At 54.2% G+C, this 18,858-nt stretch overlaps 1 protein-coding gene across 3 annotated transcripts in view; it reads left to right on the top strand.

The window, feature by feature from the left end:
* SH2B3 (SH2B adaptor protein 3) overlaps positions 1–18,858 on the top strand; it is a 93,487-nt gene that overhangs the window by 63,492 nt on the left and 11,137 nt on the right. For all 3 annotated transcript variants that reach the window (XM_039504969.1, XM_039504970.1, XM_039504971.1), the window contains exons 3-4: positions 15,008–15,109; positions 17,121–17,212. In XM_039504969.1, coding sequence (XP_039360903.1) covers positions 15,008–15,109; positions 17,121–17,212 — 194 coding nt within the window. The remainder of the gene's footprint in view (positions 1–15,007; positions 15,110–17,120; positions 17,213–18,858) is intronic.

Here is an 18,858-nt window from a genome sequence, read left to right as displayed (position 1 = left end):
AAACTTTTCTTTAAAAAAAAAAAGGACTCAGTAATCACCTGACTCCAGAAGCTGGGGCTTTAAGAAACACCCTAAGTATTGTGAGAGTTGGCAGCAATGTAACAAAACATTCAGAGTGGAGGAAAAATAGGATAACTTGTCTGTCTTGCAGCTCTCCGCCTGAGGAGAGCACAGCTTTTCCTTTAAGCTTGAGGAAGTCATAAATCTAATTTTGCCAAGCACAAAAATGAGTAACCAGATGTGTTTAATTGTCCCAGTTACATGTACAAGGAGAGTAGAACTCCTAGGCCAACATATGGTCAGTTCTACGTGGAGGAGTCGAAACTGGCAGGTGGATTGTGACCACAGCTATGCGTACGCATACACACATAGATGGTGATTGCACACCTGCACTTGTACACATGCGCATGCCGAGAGTTTTGTAGGCATAGCTGTAGTGCGCGTCTTTGAAAATGTGGCCTTGTGCTTTGCTGAAATCGATTTTGTCAGCCCATTTTTCCTGCGTTCTCTGTGCCATCGGGTGGAATCCTGGCCCTGCTGGAATCAGTGAGAGTTTTACCATTGACTTCAGTGGTTCCAGGATCCACTTGCATGTCTTTTCCCTGCCTCGGGGCTCTGGTTTTGAGAGAGAACTGCCCACATCAGGGCTGAGAATTATTATTTCCTGTTGCTAATTGCCAGCAGCAGATAACACTTGCTGGAGAGCTCAACAAGACAGCAGTGTGGGAAACCGTAGGGCTTGATGTATGGTGGGTGTAGTATGCAGGTGGTGGTGGTAGCCTGTGCTGTATGGGAGGTCAGATGGCAGCGACTCATAGCCCAGGTCAACTGACTCGGGCTTGTGCTGCGGGGCTAAAAACAGTTGTGTAGATGTTCCGGCTGCGCCTGGGCTCTGGGAGCCTCCGCTCTCCCTGAGTCTCAGAGCCCGGGCTCCAGCCTGAGCCCAAATGTCTACATAGCTACTTTTAGCCCCATAGTGCAAGCCTGAGTCAGTTGACCTGGTCTCTGAGACTGACTGCTGCGGGTCTTTTTTTTTTTCTTTTCAGTGTAGCGCACCCAGGGGCTATTTGCAAAGTTGTGGACCATGCAGCAATGAAGGGCAGAGCCTCCTGCTCCAAAAACAGAAGCCCTGACCACTTGAGCTAGAAGAGAATCTCTCAGTTGTTGGCAGTATAGGGCATATGACACAGACTTTAGCAATTCTGATTCCATTCAGTACAGAGCAGTGGTAGCTCTGTCTGTCTCATGTCTCTGTTTGTCTCTCTATACACATGCCAGTTAATTGTGATGTGTTCTGTTTCTATATATACTAGCCATGATGTGCAGCATCGTAAAACTTCTCAAAGGACGAGAGGTGATCATACACTAAAGGGAAAACAGTAAAGGTGAGAATTAGAGAGAGGGAATGACTCAAAGGGGTGGGTTGTGGGGAAATGGGATGGTCCAGCACAAACAGCCAGCCCGGATATGTTAGAAGCTATTAATGAGATAGTAGGAACTAATCTGCTATCGATAAACCTCCATCCTGCAAGCAAGTGCTGTGCATGGTAAATTAATTATGGGTGTGCTGAGAGCCAGAATGCCCTTCCAGATCCCTGGGAGTTTAAAGCAGGCCTCGTGACCATGCTCTGGGAGTAAACCAAAGGGGTTGGCTGTATCTGCGAGTGGTGCGTTCACCTCCCGCCCACAGCCCTCCGTGGGGACGAACCTTTGTTTGTTTGGAAGCACTTTTAGGAAGCCAACCCACCAGCTCCATGTAAACTGTGTATTTTAGCTGTTTCCTAGAATACCCTAAAAGCTCCCAGAGTAAACTCCAAAGATTCGGCGGAGCTGGTTTCCTGTGCTGGACGTACATCCTGTCAGTGTTTAGGTAGGGATGGTTCCTGTAAACAGCTTCTGTGAAGCAGCACTGAGAATAACTTCCTTTGCTTGGAGAAAGTAAATAGAAACACAAGTGTATCCCTGTGTCCCATGTGTGTATGCGGGCAGGGTGGGGGTAGGAGGGGAGGCTGATTTCTTGGTAAACAGTCACTTGGAAAATGCTGGCTCTCCCGGAGTCTGGTCAAGAGGAGTTTCTCAACCACTGCTCCGCATCTGGGGGCTCCCGACCCCCTGTTCTGCTGCACTGCACAGGCTCGAGGGGCGTGGAGGCTAATCTAGTCCCCGCTGCCTGCTGGCATCCCCAGCGTCCATCCAAATCGCTCAGCAGGGCACTTGTAACAGGAGTCACTTGAGAGCCATCCCTTTTGTTCCCCTGGGACAGGCCAGGATATAAAGGGCAGTTTGTTTCCAGCCTTCCTGAGTGCCACATCTTTATCTCACTCAACCAGTCATCGACCCTGCTGGGCAGCTAATTTGCGTGCAGTGGTTTCATGGCTTGTTTGAGGGAGACGGCACAGATTGTGGATTACTCAGCCCCCCTGCCTCACCCGTGTGACAGCACAAGCTTTCAGCTACTCATAAATCCAGTAAAGATTGTGAGGTGCCCAGAGACTGTGGTGATGGCAGCTGTGTAAGTACCATACTTAGAGCATTCTTGGATCCCAAGGATGGGCAGCTCGCTGGCCAGCAGTGCTGCATGGCCCCAAGCAGGGCTGGCTTTGCTGGTTGGTCTCATTCAGTGAAACCAAAGGGCAGTTAATCTTCAGAGAGAAGCTCCTGGGGGGACAGTCTGCAGGAATCCCTTATTATAGAACATGTATACTGTGAATGGCACCAAAACGCCTCAGTCGTGCTAGGTGCTGTACAAACACATAACAAACAGTCTGTGCCCCAAAGAGCTTACGCTCTAATACTGCTGATTCACCCAGAACGGTCCCAGCTGTGCAGTCACTCAAATGCAGCTAACTCTAGAGTGGAGCCTGGTGGCCATTTCACAGCTGAGAACAACGCTGCGCAGCGTTTGTTAGGATGAGAAGCAGGGTTTCACTAACCCGACGGAGGCAGGCAGAATGTGACCCCCTACTGTGTTGAGAGGCAACCTTGTGCCCTCGCTACTGTGGTGTATTGTGCACATGTGGGGGTTGTGGGTTCTTTAGGAAGAAAGACAGAGCCCTTGAGGTTTGTTGACAACAATCCAGTTGGCTCTTTGAACCCATTTCTTGTTAAGGATTATGGGTAATGTAGTCCAAAACAGGCATTTCTTGTATCTAGAAGCACTATCCTTAGAATAACCGGTAAAGGGCATTCAGAATATGGTGTGCACACATTACTGCACTGAGTATATTTGTGTGTGTGTTGAGACTGTGTGTGGCATGCAGATTGATCTCTGATTGCGTGTGTGTGTGTGTGTGTGTGTGTGTGTGAGAGAGAACTTGTCTGTCACCTGCCACCCTGAGAACATTTCTGGAAATGTCCTGATTTGTGACACTGCCCCTTTGAGCCCAGAACACAGTCCTCCTACGTGTCACCCATGCAGATTCTGTGCTGACCAATCTACAGGCCTTGCTGGAGGGGTGGTAGGATTCACATGCAAGATATTAGGAAACAGCTGCTATGGTTTGTAACAGTTATGCTGGGGGAGGGGGGAGCAACTAGACCTGTGGTTCATACTCTCCCAACTGATCTGGGGAGAAGGGCAAACAGCCCTGATTAAAATCCAGGGCGTTGGACGAGAACTGGGGTAAGACGGCCTCTCCTGTCAGCCGTGGCCATTTTGCTTTGAATGCATGCACAGCTTCGGAGATCCCATTTCTGATGGGTCAGAATTGTTTGTTTCCACACAATGGGAACGAAATCCGTCGGAGGCTGTATTCTCGCTTTTATCTAGTCCGGCAACACAACGCCTATTGATTTGTCAGCTGCTGCATCCTCTGTGCTCTTCATATCCTTTGTGCTTTCATGTAGCAGCTGACTGAAAGGAGGGATTCAAAGGCTAGAGCTGGGGTCTGGAAAGAAGCATTGTCCAAGCAGGAGAACTGTAATAATGCCTGTGTTTGGAAGAGACTAAGGGGGGACCAGGCCTCATTATGTTTTACCTGCATTCCCCCTGGTCCAGATAGTGAAACATCTCTTCTCATCCTAGCACACGCTGTACAGTGTTGCTGTCAGCTGTTCAATAGCTGCCCAGCGCCACTCTAGAGGTAGCTGCATTTCAGTGACTGTATGGCCAGTGCGGGGCAGAGGTGTGCTGGCTCAGTCCAGCTCTTCTGAAGGAATCTCCCCCAGTAACACCTCTGGCGCTCTGGGGAAGTCCTTCCTCAACCAAAACTGCTTTTAAGCTCCTCTAGCACTTCAGTCCTGTATGCCTTGCAATGCTGGGCGCTCCCTGAGGACAGAACCACAGCTTTGAAAAAACAATCCACCCCCAGGTTTGTTAGCCTCCTAGAGCAGGGGTCAGCAACCTTTCAGAAGTGCTGTGCCGAGTCTTCATTTATTCACTCTAATTTAAGGTTCCGCGTTCCAGTCATACATTGCAACGTTTTTAGAAGGTCTCTTTCTATAAGTCTATAATATATAACTAAATTATTGTTGTATGTAAAGTAAATAAGGTTTTTAAAATATGTTTAAGAAGCGTCATTTAAAATTAAATTAAAATGCAGAGCCCCCCGGACCGATGGCCAGGACCCAGGCAGTGTGAGTGCCACTGAAAATCAGCTCGCGTGCCGCCTTCGGCACTCGTGCCATAGGTTGCCTACCCCTGTCCTAGAGTGTCTCTGCTGACAGACCTGCAGATTGCACTGAGGTGGGACCCATGTGACCCAGTTCAGAGTTGATACCCATGTCTCCAGTGGCCCAAAGATCAAAGAGACAAATCTGCTCTGCCAGTCTGGGGCTTTTCTTTCGTTTTCTCATGTCCCTAGTTGGGTGTAAAGCTGAAGAGTTCAGACTCTGTCACAATTGCAGCACGTCCCCTATCAGGATAGACTCTGCTGGCCTCTGGGTCCCCTGTCATTGCTACAGGGGGTTGAGCCATTACCGCAGTCACTGGATTAGTGTTTAGGCTGTAGCGGTTTTCCGAATCGACTGCGTAGTTTGGCCCGTACTGTAGAACGCTGTGGTGTTTGTCATGCATTACGTCTGGCCTTCAACATTTGGTTTTGAGATGGCTTCGTTTTCATGCTGTTTCTCCTACTATATCCCCAAAGCCGGGTGGATCAGCTAAGCTCCTAGGCAGGGCTTACTTAGGGTGTCTTTCGTCCCCAGCCATTCTCTTGTTGACAGCTGAAAACACAGGAGCACTGGTGCAGTCGTTGAGGACTGCTGCTGCGAATACTGGAGTGCAGGTTTTTGTTAAATAAAGGTGTCCCAAAAGACCCAGTGCTGCCATGGCAGCAGGCCTCATTCCATTGCATATGGTATTCCTTGTCTCTCTAACCCAAATGCATTAGCTCCCTTGTCTATTATTGTTACTTTCCGGTCACTTTGTTAATTCCACCCTTTGTGGAGCTGTACATTGCACGGCAGTTCCTGTGACGCCAGCTGCCTCGAGCTGTTCCTGTTGGGCCCCTGTGCTGTTTATAGAAGAGGGCGGCTTTTAAAAGGACAGCTCCGGGTTAGTGCGTGTCCCAGGTACCGATGTCGTAATAACGAGGCTTTTAGAAAACGTCAGGTCACTGTAAAAGTTTCCGTGATTTTTAAAAAATTTGGTATGAAACCAGGGTTTGTTTGCACAGCTGTAAATGTGACTCTGCTCTTTGCAACAAAGTCCTTGCAGCCTTGTGGGAATGCCTGAGAACCAGGAACTGAAATTGGTTGGCCTGTTTTCTGCTCAGTGGAAAGCCAGAAAGCAAGCAAGCAGCATAACTGATTAAATAAAAGTGGATTTTAACCTACTCTCAGTGGGTGACATACATTTGTGCCAGCAAAGTCTAGGCACCATTTAATCCCTGTTCCTGTTGTTCTAACGATCAAGGACCTGTTCTATACCTTAAATGGCAATGAATCCACAGTCCTGTTCTCTGTATGTCAGGGAAATTGTTCAGACAGGATTGACTGGCCAGTGCATCTGGCTGGCCTGCTTTGAACATTTACTACTAACTAAAAATGCAACTAGTGGGTGGGTGGGTTTGTTTGTTTTTTTTTAAATCACCTACAGACCTACAGAGTGATCAGATGAGGTCTAGAAGCAAGCTCCCCCCCCCTCCCATGTCCTCTGCCCACAGACAGGTCCTATGATAAGCTCAAGCTAACCTGTTAAAATTACACACCACCCGACCTGGGCAGAACTTGAATTGCAAAACTCTAACCACATGACAAATGCCTCCCTGCTCTGGGTTTTGCTCCAAACTTGAAATCCAGACCATGTTTTCTCCCAGGAGCCAAGTGAGTCATGTTAAAGCTCTATGAGGCTGGCACAGGCTCCGGGAGATCTGGAATATTTGTATTCAGCCCCAGCTGTATGAAGCCTCTGATGCTGGAAGAGGAGATGCAAGGGAGAGATCAGAGACTCATAGACTTTAAGGTCAGAAGGGACCATTATGATCATCTAGTCTGACCTCCTGCACAACGGAGGCCACAGAATCTCACCCACCCGCTCCTGTAACAAACCCCTAACCTATGTCTGAGCTATTGAAGTCCTCAAATCATGGTTTAAAGGCCTCAAGGTGCAGAGAATCCTCCAGCAAGTGACCCGTGCCTCACGCTGCAGAGGAAGGCAAAAAAACTCCAGGGCCTCTGCCAATCTGCCCTGGAGGAAAATTCCTTCCTGACCCCAGATATGGCGATCAGTTAAACCCTGAGCATGTGGGCAGTGCCTTGTGCTCTTTCTTCCTGTTTTGAATGTTGTGATGAAGGTCTATTATGGCCTTCACCCTCCTAGACAGAGAAGGAAGATTCTGTTTGTGGTCTGACTTAGCCCCCTCTTTTTTGCTGAAGAACTGTTTGGATGACTCAGAGATGTCTCTAGGAAACTTTCTCTGTCCTCAGCTGAAGAGGTTGGACGTGTTGAAACCTTAACAAGGAGATTTTTTTCCTAACCAGCAGCTGAGAAAAATAAGTCAGGAGTGAAGAGTTCTGATCAGTCTGAATCAAAATCACTTCCCCTATCTGTTAACTAGGGTTCGCGTCTGTGGCACTTGGGATGCCTTCATCCTTCCAATTGTCCATGGAGTCTGCTAGTGTAGATAAGGGGGGTGATTTTCAAAGGCACAGATGGGATTTGGGAGCCCAGTTCTGTTGACCATTCCATTCAGTGACTTCCAGTGGGAACTGAGAGCCAAAGACCTGATGTCCAAAACCCAAGCAGATAAGAAGCCTTTAAAACCAGCCAACGCTGAACTCTCTTGATTGGATGCAGATTGCCTGGTGAGAACTGCAGGGTGGAGTTGCTTGTCACATCTGTGTTTCGTCAGTCTTCACAGGGAGCTGGACGATATTGTGTTCTTGTTTTTTTTCTTTTTAACAAGTCCCAATTTACTAGACTGAAATGTTTTCGCTCACTCCAGAGACTCGTCTTCCTCCCTAGCAGAAGCTGGTCCAAGAAAAGATATTATCTCACCCACCTCATCTCTGTAACGGCCTGCCCTAGTCAATGGAGTTACTCTGGTGCATCCAAGTGGGGACGCCGGCCCAGGGTGTTTCATGCCATGGGGCTCCTGGGATAGGTAGAAAGCCATGCAGGGAGCAGAGGGGTCAGTGATGGGAAGTGCTGGGGGGCTTGGGCCTGCTCTGAGCACCCAAATGGGGACATTTTCCCAATGGTTTTGGAAGCATCCTGGGGAGTCGGCACATGTGATCAGCTAGGCCGGGGGGCAAGAGGCTGGAGCAGTGAGCCGAGCTCCCAGAACAGCTCAGCACTCCCCAGTACCTGCCCTGGTACCGCGCCGTAGCCTCTGACTTCAGTTCTGTCACTGGTTTTGTTCTGCGTCACTCCCATCCCCCTGTGGTGGGGGGGATGCGGCCTGGCCCGGCCAGCCACCAAGGGGCCGTAAATCCCCTGCGCTGGGCCGTTTGCCGACTGCACGCCCGCAGGCGGTGTCACAGTGGCACGGCTTAGCCTCAGGAAATGGCTCCAGCGCTCAGCCGCGGGGGAGCTCATTTCTACCGGCAGGGGTAGAGGCTATTCCAGGGCCTTGTATTTCCACTGATCCCGCCGAGCCAGCTTTTCACACGCCCCAGCCTCTTCCTCCGTGCTGCGTCTCCACTGGGAATCCCCGAGCTGGCTTTGGAAAGGTCAGCCACAAGGATTAGGCATAAAATCAACATCCTCCAGCAGCGTCCTGCCAGGCCAGCCCACGGACACAGGGCAGCCTGGAGCGATGGCTGCTCTGGGTACAGCACGGAGCTGGGAGCCAGGCTCTCCGGAGCCCCAATCACAGCTCGGACATTGGGAGAGTCATTTAAACGCCTCTCCGTGCCTCAGTTTCTCCTCCTGGAACAGAGATGCTGATGCTGTTGACCCGATAGTGGAGCTGGAGGGATTAATTAGTCACTGTTAAGTCACTCTCTTTTGCAGATTTTCTGTCCCTCTTTCCTGGTCTCTATCCCTCTGGGTCATCACTGACACTAGCGATTTGCATGACAATGGGATATTGTCGCTTATAACTCTTGCTTCCCCTTCCTCCTGTCCCTACTGCTTGCTCCTTCTGAGGCCCCCTCACTTTGGGTCAGCAGATCCTACAAACCCACCCTGGCATGTGGCTTCCCTTGCTATGTAACGGCGAAGCCTCTGCTCGCTGTGTAGTGCACCTTTAAATCAAAGGCCCCTCGGCAGCCATGGTTTGTTTCGCACAAGCCACGTGCCTTGGGTGTGCTCTTGTAGACTTTACCTTTCTTCTTTTTTGTCTTGTCCGGTTAATCTCAGGGGAGGCGATTCTGGCTGTTGTTTGCTCTTGGTGCCTGCTGGAAAAGCATTACTTGCATGAGTAGCTCTGATTCCCAAAAGCAGCCCCCTCTCCCAGCTCCCACAGAGCCACTTCCGTGAGCAAGTGTTAACTCCCACAAGGAAGGGATCACAGAACCCGGTTCCAAGCCTTTGGGTTGATCCAGTTCTCACGCATGTCTCCCAAGCAGTGAGCAGAACCCCTGGTCTCTCCCCAGCAGAGCTCTGTCCGTGCACATCTTGCTGCTTCCTCTCCCTGAAAGCTCGTCCAATCTAGCCTCAGACTCTGCCCTGCAGATGGCCCAGCTCCCAGATGTGCACAGAAGAATGGGAAACCCAACATCAGAGACTTTTCCCATTGTCGGGGGTGTAGGAAAAACTGACTGAAAACAAACCCCAAGAAGCCAAAGCCTCTGTCTGAGTTTGGAATGGTGGGCTGAAAAATAACTCTCCAAGGCCCAGTCCCGCCTCGGCGGCAGAACACCCAGTGCCCTCGATGGGAGCAGGACTGGGCCCTTGGATGGGAAGCGAGCTGTTTGCCTGCTGGAATGCAGAGGGGTGAAGCCTTCCCAGGGCTGTGACGAGGGGGTGGGCACGGCTGCTGTGATGGTGCCCTGATGGGGTTCGGTTCCCGGAGGGCACGAAGCAAGCGCAACATTCAGCACGTGGGTTGTTCTCATGCCGGAGTCAGACCGTGCTGCCTCTCTGCGACTTCAGTGGCTGCCCTTCCGCTTTCAGTTTGAGATGCCTGCCCCGAGCCGTGCAGTAAGGGAGCCAAAGAGGGGCAGAGGAGAACTCCCCAGAACCCAAGGGGTTTGGATCTGGGCTCGGGCTGAGGTCCATCTCTGGGCATGGCAGGAACGTAGGAGAAGCTGCAGCAGAGCCAGCCAGCATTCCTTCCTGCCCCAGATCCTGACTCCCAGAGGAGGCTGTGAAATCCCCATCTGGCTGTGCAGTGCGGCCCACGGGGCTGGGAGGAAAGGAGTCCCTGCCAGGCCCCGGTGGCGAGTCTGTGTCTGAAGCGTGGCGTCTGTGACCTCAGAGCAAAATCGTCCCCGCTGCTTCGGGTGCTATTCAAAACACTGACTTCCTCTCCCTAGTGAGGCCCAGCTGGCTCCGTGGCCACCTGTCTCCTCCACCCACCTGTGGCCTGCCTTTGGGATGTCCTCGTGGGCTGCTCCCAGCGCGGTGCTCGGGGTGAGCAGCGGCCCATCGCCGTCAGCTCGGTAGTTCACTCTTGTGGGCTGACTGAGACGCCCGGGGGCAGATTCTGCCCTCAGTCACGCGGGTGTAAATCCAGAGCCGCTCTGGCGATGTCAGTGGAATGCACCATATCAAGCCCAGGTGAATCTGGCCTGTGAACACTGGTGACCTGTGGGCCGTAGCTCAAAGTGCACCTCTTGTCTCTGCCTTGTTGCTGAGCTGGGGGTGGGACTGTGACGGGCGGGAAATGGCCAGTTTAGGGCCTCTCGTCAGCATGGCCTCCTGTGTGTGTCCCGTCCCAGCATGGTAACAGTGGGCACGCTCTAGGACGTTGCTCAGTGACTCCGTCAGGCCAGCCACATCCCTGGGCAGCTCTGGCAGTGCCAGGTAGGAGAGGAGCTTTCCCTGCCTGGGGCCGGGCCCCCGGAGAACTGGCTGGGAGAACGGTGGCCTGGCGGGGGAGGGGGACAGCCTTGGAGCTGGGCGGATGGGGTAGGGCAGCGATCAGTGGGGGGCTGAGTTCAGTGTCTCTCAGACCTAGGCACACTTTGCTGCTCAGGCTAAAGCCGGCTCAGTCCAGGCCACCAGGGAACTACCCTGCAACATTTCCCCCTCCCCTCTCCCCCCCCAAGCCCTCGAACGGGGCAGGTTTTGCCCCTGCGCCTCATTCTCCTGGCAGTGAGCTCCGCGCGGGTGGCGTTCGGTGGCCAGTTCCTCAGTGCTTGGATGAGGCTGGCTGAGCAATCTGTACGTGAAACTGACGAGCATAATTCCCCACTCCCTTGGTTTGAGACCCCAGCGCCAACCTGCTCCAAGTTCAGGGCCTCAGACTGAATCTCTGTGTTCCGTCTGAGTGAGGGTTTCGCAGACGCTGAACCAAGCCGGCTTTGCCACTGTTCATTTATAATTGCACTTGTTCAACATGTTTTCCCTTCACTAAATACCCCGTTGACACAGTGTGATGAAGTGGGAATGGTCTCACAGTTTTCTCTGAATACTGTATGGGTGCCTCAGTTTCCCCCATGCAGTTCTTAAGTATCTAGGTGGTGGGATAAGGGGGTGTGATTGTTGCAGAGCCCTAGAGAGCCAGTGTGATGGTGTCTGCACAGAGAATGGCCGACCCCCTGTCTCTTGGCAACTGATGGCCTGGGCCCCTCTTCTGCATGGGTGCCGACTGAAGGTGTTGGAGAACAAAGAGATCAGGTGACCTCCTGGCCCCTCACCTCCGGGGCTCTGGCCTCCCTGGCCCCAAGATGGACCTGACTTAGGGGTCCTATTCTCTGTACTTACAAGCTCTGTTTAGGACCGTGTTCCTGTCATCTAATAAACCACCTGTTTTACTGGCTGGCTGAGAGTCACGTCTGACTGCGGAGTTGGAGTGCAGGGCCCTCTGGCTTCCCCAGGACCCCGCCTGGGCGGACTCGCTGTGGGAAGCGCACGGTGTGGGAAGAGGATGCTGAATGCTCCGAGGTCAGGCCCAGGAAGGTGGGAGCCATGTAAGCTTCTTGTTCTGGAGACAGTCTGCTCACAGAGAGGAGGCTCCCCAGAGTCCTGACTGGCTTCGTATGGAGTAGTTCCAGAGCATCGCCCGGTGACTTCTCTCTGCGTGGGGCTGGCCGGTCTTTGGGGCGATTAGTTGTCCCGATTCTCAAGGGCTGGATGATCTGGCATAGGGACACTTTCTGCGCTGGCCACGAAGGCACCATCTGTTAGCAGCTTTGCAGGGATTACTTCCTTGCTGCTCTGTAGGACACCAATGAATCACGCGGCTCATCCCAACCAAAGATGTTAACTCAGATCCCGGTGGAAAAGCCCAGGTCATTGGCTGAGGCTGGTAACTGCTCCCAGAAGCGAAAGGTTTCTGGTAAAAATATTAAGGGGTGTCACTGCCTCGGTTTCCTTCCTTAACTAGCTTTGCTCACCTGGATTTCAAAATGGCTCATTAGTTTCAAGACGAAGTAATAACAACGCTAGTGTTTTCACACATACGGGCCCATCTGAAAAGCCACATGGTTCTGACAAATGGAAATTGATCCCCGCTGGGTTTTTCCCCTTGAGTCTGTTTCTTCCTGCCCCAGAGAGAGCATCCAGGTTCCTCCCCAGTGACTAGTCCTACTGATGTTAATACAACTGGATCACAGCAGTGTGCCTTCAGCCCTCGTCCAGGTCCTCTGTCTGACAAGGCTGCTTCAGAGAAAGGTGCAAGAAACCCCCCTAGCTGCCATGTATGGAGTGACCTGCCCCTAGGGTAAGTTCCTTCCTGACCCCTCACAGGGGCTGGCTCATGCCATGAAGCATGAGGGTTTTTAGTGGATGGGTGTCCACAGCATAGAAACCACCTGCCAAGTTAGTATTAACTGGCCCCCTTGCTGGAAGCAAAGGCTGGAACAGAGCAGGTGATGGTGGGAAAGGGTGGGGAATGTTTGCTCTGCCATTGCCCAGGCTGTACCTGCTCTGTAGAGACCCTCGTGGCTCTCCCTCATCAGCGGGGGGAGGCCTTTTGTTCCTTTGGGGGACCACCCACCATCCCAGGGTTCCAACAGACTGGCACTTCCTGTTTCTTACCCTGTTTGATTTACCCCACCTGACTGGTTGGCCCCGTTCCTTCTGGTCCCTCCCTTTTCTAGGGGTTGACCAATGATGTTTCTGCAACAGGGCTGTCTGGGCCCCTGCCCTTTTACTGAAGTCAGGTTGACTGGCTCCTTCCACCAGCTTACTCTGCCTATTTAAACAAGTCCTGTGCACTCTGCGTAGCTTTCAGAGGGTGGGATTCCCCTCCCTGGAGCGGGCCATAAAACCTATAGATATAACTAGGATTGAAAGGGTGTCCAGAGCCTGGGGCTCAGGGAGATTTCTCCCGGGGAGAGGGAAGAAGTGCTGGTTCTTTTAAACCACAGCTGAGCAGCCCAGCCCAGCAGCAGTTCCTGGGATCCTTTTTACACCTTCAGGGATTTTCAGGGTCATCGGACAGATGTTTCAGTTCGAGGCCAGCGCAGCAGCCCACGCAACAGTCAGGAATGTATCCAAGGCTGCCAGGATAGATTGGACCCAGGCACTTTCTCGTTAGATGTCCGGGAATAGGAAAATGTGAGGATGTGCCGCTGATGCTGGTGGTGGGAATTCTGGCCAGCTAGGAACTGGCTCAATGTTCTCGTTGTGCTAAGTGGAAGGCCCGAGTTCTCCAGTCTGTTTTTCTGGGGCCAGATCTGGGTTTAAACAAACGGCAAGCACAGTGAAAAGTAAACTCGCTGTTTAGGATTCATGGAGTTTTAATCCTCTCCTGTTTATTAGTCACTTGGATAACAAAACGTGGGGTGAGGGGGTTGAAAAACACACGGGCCAAGATTTTACAAAGGGGTTACTGAGGGGTTACCAACCCCAGAACCTTAAAGGGGCCTCCCGGCGCGTCCAACCCCATCTTTAGAGCTGATGGAAAGAGCTGCTCAGAGGGAGCCATTTGCAGGGCACGACATTCTCATTGTAGCAAACCCATGTGACACTGTGTATTTTCTACTGGCACCTTATCTTTTACATGTACACAGACCTAGAGCACGGTTGTAACACTGATCGTCTATGCCCGGAAAACCAGGCCCCTTTAAGGTGTGGCCAATTGGGCATCCCACATCACTAGCCACTTTGGAAAATCTTGATCATGCCTTTTAAACTTAAAGAGCTGCATCCCATGTCAGATTTTCAAGTCCACAGGCCCAGCGTTCCCCTGGTGTAACTCCACTGAAGTCCCGCCACAGAGAGTTTCTGTTTTTGACAGCTGTTTGCAGAATCCTGCCCGGGGGTACCAGGAGGCATGCGAACCTTTCATGCTGGCTGAGCACTGGGTCCTGATTTGCAGCGTCAAAACTGCAATGTTTCAGACTCCGACAAAAGGCCTAATTGAGAACAGCCCTGGAAATGTTGGTGCCTTTTCCACTTGCGCTCTGTGCAGTCTGGCCTATAAATAGGGATTTGAAAATCAGGCTGATGGTTTAGTTCTCCGAGAACGACGGAGACGAAAGGTTAGGAGGCCTAGAGAACGTATGGCAGTAGGGCCATGCAACTTGGCAGCCCCGACTTGTGGGAGGAAACTTAGCCTGCATCTGGGAACCAGATTACGCGGTAATGTAGTTTACTTTTGCAGTACTTTCCCATAGTTATTGTTGATTAAAAAGCAATTGCTTGCACATGTCGATCTTGAAAGGGGGTAAACAATGAGGCTCTGAAGCTCTTCTCTGGGTAAAGCAAGGAGCCCAGATTTGCAAGCTTAGGAGCAAGAGCACAGCTCATGTGTTAGAGATCAGCTGCCTTCAGGCTGGTGTCTATTGTTTTTATCCCATTAGGAGGTTGCAAGGAAGCTGACTGCGCCGCGTGTCTGAGAGGAGGGTGCCAGGGCCAGATGTTGTGCAATATATTGATTGTGATTCCTTGCAGAGCCGCTGCCTTGTTTTGGTAGCTTGTGCCAGTTATTTGCTTAAGCACAAAGGCCTGGTTTGTGTTTCTGCAGATCTGGACAGTAGAGGTTAAAATGCAATGCCAGGGGCTGCCTCAGAAGTTGTTCTGAAGTTTGTCTCATTTAACTGAAGCCAAAATGGGCTCCAGCAGGGGTCACGAACAGCAGCCAAGATGCAGTGCTGCAGAGCAGATGAGAACTGTTTACTAGTTTAACCTTCCTCCGTAGAATATTACTATCTTGGCACGCAACGTACGTCTCTGCTGGGTGATATGCTGGATGGCCCTGGAGACAAGAAGCAGGACCCAGAGCCTTTCACCACAAGGTTGCTAGTAGCAATTCAGTCAGGTCGGCAGGGAGCCGAAGTCTGTGATTCTCCCCCCCGCCCCCATTAGGAGCAGGTCTTGGTGCTTTCCCTGCAGCGCACCTCTTGCCACGTGCGGGCACCCTCTGTTCCCATGCCGGGTGGTGGGAGCTGAGGGTGCTCAGCATCACAAAGGATGAGGCCCAGCCTTAAGAGTCTCCGGGTGGGCTCTGTGTCATTCCGGGTGCCGGGGTTCTGGTTCTGCACGCTCAGCGATCTCTCTTTCTCTCTCCAGTGCTCCAAACCCAAGCTGCTCACGACCTGCTCCGCTGTCCAAGAGATCCGGAGATGCACCCGCCTCGAGATGCCAGACAACATGAACACCTTTGTACTCAAGGTAGGGCCTGCATCTCCCCTGCCCTTACGAAAGGCCCGCGAGGACTGACCGTAGGGTTCTACAGGCAGTGACCCCTGGGATGGGGGCCAGAGATCTACTGCCTGGCTCTCAGCCCCGGACCGAGTCCTGCAGCAGGGAGCGAATGCTCTGTGAAACTCCAGGGCCGGCCCAACACGTGACCTCAATCTGTGTCTCGTTCTCTGCCCCTGTCAGTGATCTGAGTTCAAACAGGCCAGCAGTTACCAGCCGTTGGGGCAGCTAACGCCCATGCTGCGCCAGCCAGTGCCTGCTGCTTGTCATACAGCAGTGCCCTCTGCCAGAGCCTTGCCGCCTCCCCAGCTCTCTTCCTGCCAGCACCAAGGGGCCCGGCAGAGGCTCCTGAGCCTGGGGTGGGGAGCCCAGAGGCCCTGTCACTAGAGACAGCTCTGGGGCGTGTACAGGACAGCGAGCGTGGGCTCTGTGGCTCTCCCTGCAGGCGCAGCCTCGGCACGTTCCAAATGGGTGCCGGAGCTGCTGCTCAAACAGCCCCGGGGCCTGCAGTCCGAGTGTGCAGGTGGAGCAGAGCCAGGCTCCTTCTGTCTGGGCAAGCAGCCTCCTTGCACCGACTCAGCAGCTGCCTCAGGGCACATCGCAGGCTCTGGGGTTTCCTTCTCCCCTCGCAGCACGTGTCCGCTGGAGCTCGGATGCCAAATTTCAGTTCCTCTTCTGCTTGCGGGGGAGTGGGTGCTGTTGGCTTGGGCTGGGTGTTTCCTTCAGGCCGCTGCCTGGTAGCTTGCTCTCAGCTCGCAGTCACGCTGGTTAGATGCAGGTATTTCCTTGTGTGGATAATGCACTGGGCTGGGGGGAGATCTGGCCCCCTGGAGACCAGCAGAAGGATGGTAAATGCTACCTGTGTCATTGGCAGCATCTGGGCTGGGGGCTTCCAGGAGCCGGTTTGTCATCTGTCACCCCCTCCTTGGTGCCCGCCCCCACTGCTGCTCTGCAGACGCTGCAGTGACCAGATTCTTCATAGCAGCGCTTGTCCGTTCCTTCCCCAAGAGGGGACGACCGAGCTGGCACCAGCCCCTCCCCAGACTGTCGTCCCCTTCTCTGCCTGCTGCCTATCCCAGAGCTGGGAGAACCGTCTGTCACATGTAGCCTCTCCTTTAGGCGCATGTGCCAGGCCCCCAAGCTGCGCCCATGCTGCTGTGGGCACCGGGTGAGGCAGCCATCGCTCCTCGTTGCCCTGTTCTTCTGCTAGAGGTCTCCCATCCTTAGGCTGGGGACCAGGCTCCCAGAGGTGTGACTGCCACACTGGCTTCTGGCCCCTGTTTGTGCTGAGGTTGCCCTGTGCAAAGCACACGTCTCCCCCTCCCATCTGCTCTGCTCCTGGTGCGGCTCTGCTGCCTGGCCTCCTTCTCCCCGAGCAGTCCTCTCCCTCTCCCTCCAGGGGCTGGCACGTCCTGCCCCATGCCCACAAAAGCAATTGGGTACGAGTCGCAGAGCTAGCCAGGACTCTGGGGGCCAGTGCAGTTTGAGAACCGCGGGCTCCAGGGGCCATGGTGCGGGACTTACTCTTCAGTTCCCTGGCTGCAGGCACAGCATTCTGCCCACAGTCACTTGTGCCGCCCAGCCATGGGGGCCCAGTGAGGGGCAGGTGGAATGTGAGGCCGTAACTGGCCAAGTTCCTCTAGGAAGTAAGTGGCCCAGATCTCCCCGCCCTGGAGCCAGAGCCTTCCCCACAAGAGTTTCCTTCCTCCCCTTCCTTTCCGCTGCAGAGGCCATGAATCATTTCCACTGGAGATGGCTGCCCAGCCGGGGTGGGAGGGAGAGCGGGGGAGCAGAGAGCCAGAGGGAAGAACAGAGAGGGAACTCCCAGGGGCTGGTGGGAGTGATACTGTAGCTGATTCTCAGGACCCAAGCGGAAATCCCCGCTCCTGTGGGGTGGGCCGTGGAGACCCGGGCGGGACAGGGTAGCAGTGTTTTCGTGCCACGAGGCGTCCGTCCAACACTCACCTTCTCTCCTGTCTAGGTGAATAACTGCACAGACATTGTATTCGAGGCTGGGGACGAGCAGCAGCTGAGTTCCTGGACAGCCGAAATCAAAGAATGTACGGCCCGAGGGTAAGGAGCGCGAGGGCCAGTGGCTCGGGCGCTTGCTTTGGTTGACCCCGAGTTCGTGTGACGCTGGGAACAGTCGGCTCTTGACACTTACACTCGATGGATGCGATTCCCTCCCTGGGGGCTGGGCCCCTGCCTGACACTCCAGTGGGCATCGCCTGTGCACACGTTCCCCACGCAGAGCTGAAGGGATGCCCAGGCCAGATGGTGGAGGAGCCGCCCCTTGTTACCCTCCCCGTGCTCCCCCGGTCCAAACTCCACCTCCCGCCCATGGGCCTCAGGACACGGACCTTGACTCTGCTTCTCAGTGACTGGGCGGCTTCGAGCCCTTCGAATGCACAGGGCAGGGCAGCTGAGCGCCTGAAAACATTGCCCATGTAGGGCCCAGCCCTGCTGGGTGCTCTGGGCCTCGGGCTCCCATTGGAGGCCGAGGGAAGGGAAGGGGCTCAGGCCCTGCATTGGTCCGGGCAGAGCTGTGCTCTGGGAATCCCAAGGGGAGTCTCTGGGCCGGGATTTCCAGACACCCTGAGCGAGGGCTGCAGGGGAGTCACTGGCAGAGCCTGCAGCTGGCAAGGCCGAGCTGGGTGAGTGAGCCCCTCCAGGCCAGTCTGCCCACAGTTTGCTAGGCCCCAGGGCTCCATGTGCCCAGATCTTGGCTCTAGGAAGAGGCTGCATCAAGACACAGGTGCTGCAAGCCACAGTCCAAAGCCCTTTACGAGGCTGCAGCGTGGCTGGCCTGGCTTCTCCAGCCTCCTGCAGCCAGTGGGGGCAGGTGAGACTAGCCCAGTGCCATGCGGCTCCCCGGGAGACCTGCCCAGGCTTTTCCCTGGGCCACTCGCGCCCTCCCCTCTCTGTGCTGAAAATGTCAGATTTCAAATCCAGCCCATCAGGGAGGGGGAACTTGCTCACGGGGTCAGTGCCCGTGGAGGGCGGGGTCCTCGGGATCCGGCCCCCTGGCACAGAGCCCCCGCTGGTGGCAGAGACTGGGACGTTGGCACACTTGGCAGAGCTGCCCGGCTCGGGCACTGATATGGAAATACAGCCGGCCAGTGCCACCGTAAACGCCTGTCGCAGAGTTAGTGTCATTAAAGGAGCTTGCCCAAGCCTCCAGCCGGCTGGGGGAGCACTTGAAGCGCTGAAGGAACTCCCTCCTGCCAGCTGAGGAGCCCCTGGGTGGTCTGCATTGCAAACGGAAACGCCCCTGCCCCCGGAGCCTCCTCTGCAACTGTGGCTCGGAGCCTGCCCTCGGGTGCGTGGGGATTCCCCCAAGTGCCAGCCAAGCCTTTCCTGGCAGCCAGCCCTCCTAACAAGTGGCCAGAGCCAGATGTTCTGAACACCTGCCAGGAGCCGGGCTGGCTGGGGACTGGGATTCCTCACCCCCGGCACGCTGCTGCTGGGATGGCAGCGAGGGGAGGGCAGAGCAAATGGCTCCCTTCCCTGGGTGGCGGGCAGACCCCTGTGCCAGCTGGCACCAGCCTGTGCCGCCTGGAGCACTCTGCAAGTCGGGGGATGGGGGATGCACTGCGGGTGCTTCTGGGGCGGGAGGTGAGGGGCTGCAAGCAGGGCTCCGTTGACACAAGCTGCTGCCCCGAACATCACACCTCCCTGCTGGGCTGCTCTCCTGTCCCGCCTCCCAGGAGCCCCCGAGC

Source organism: Mauremys reevesii, linkage group 18, assembly GCF_016161935.1.
Source record: "Mauremys reevesii isolate NIE-2019 linkage group 18, ASM1616193v1, whole genome shotgun sequence".
NCBI classification, from domain to species: domain Eukaryota; kingdom Metazoa; phylum Chordata; order Testudines; family Geoemydidae; genus Mauremys; species Mauremys reevesii.
This window is presented reverse-complemented; position numbering and strand designations above follow the sequence as displayed.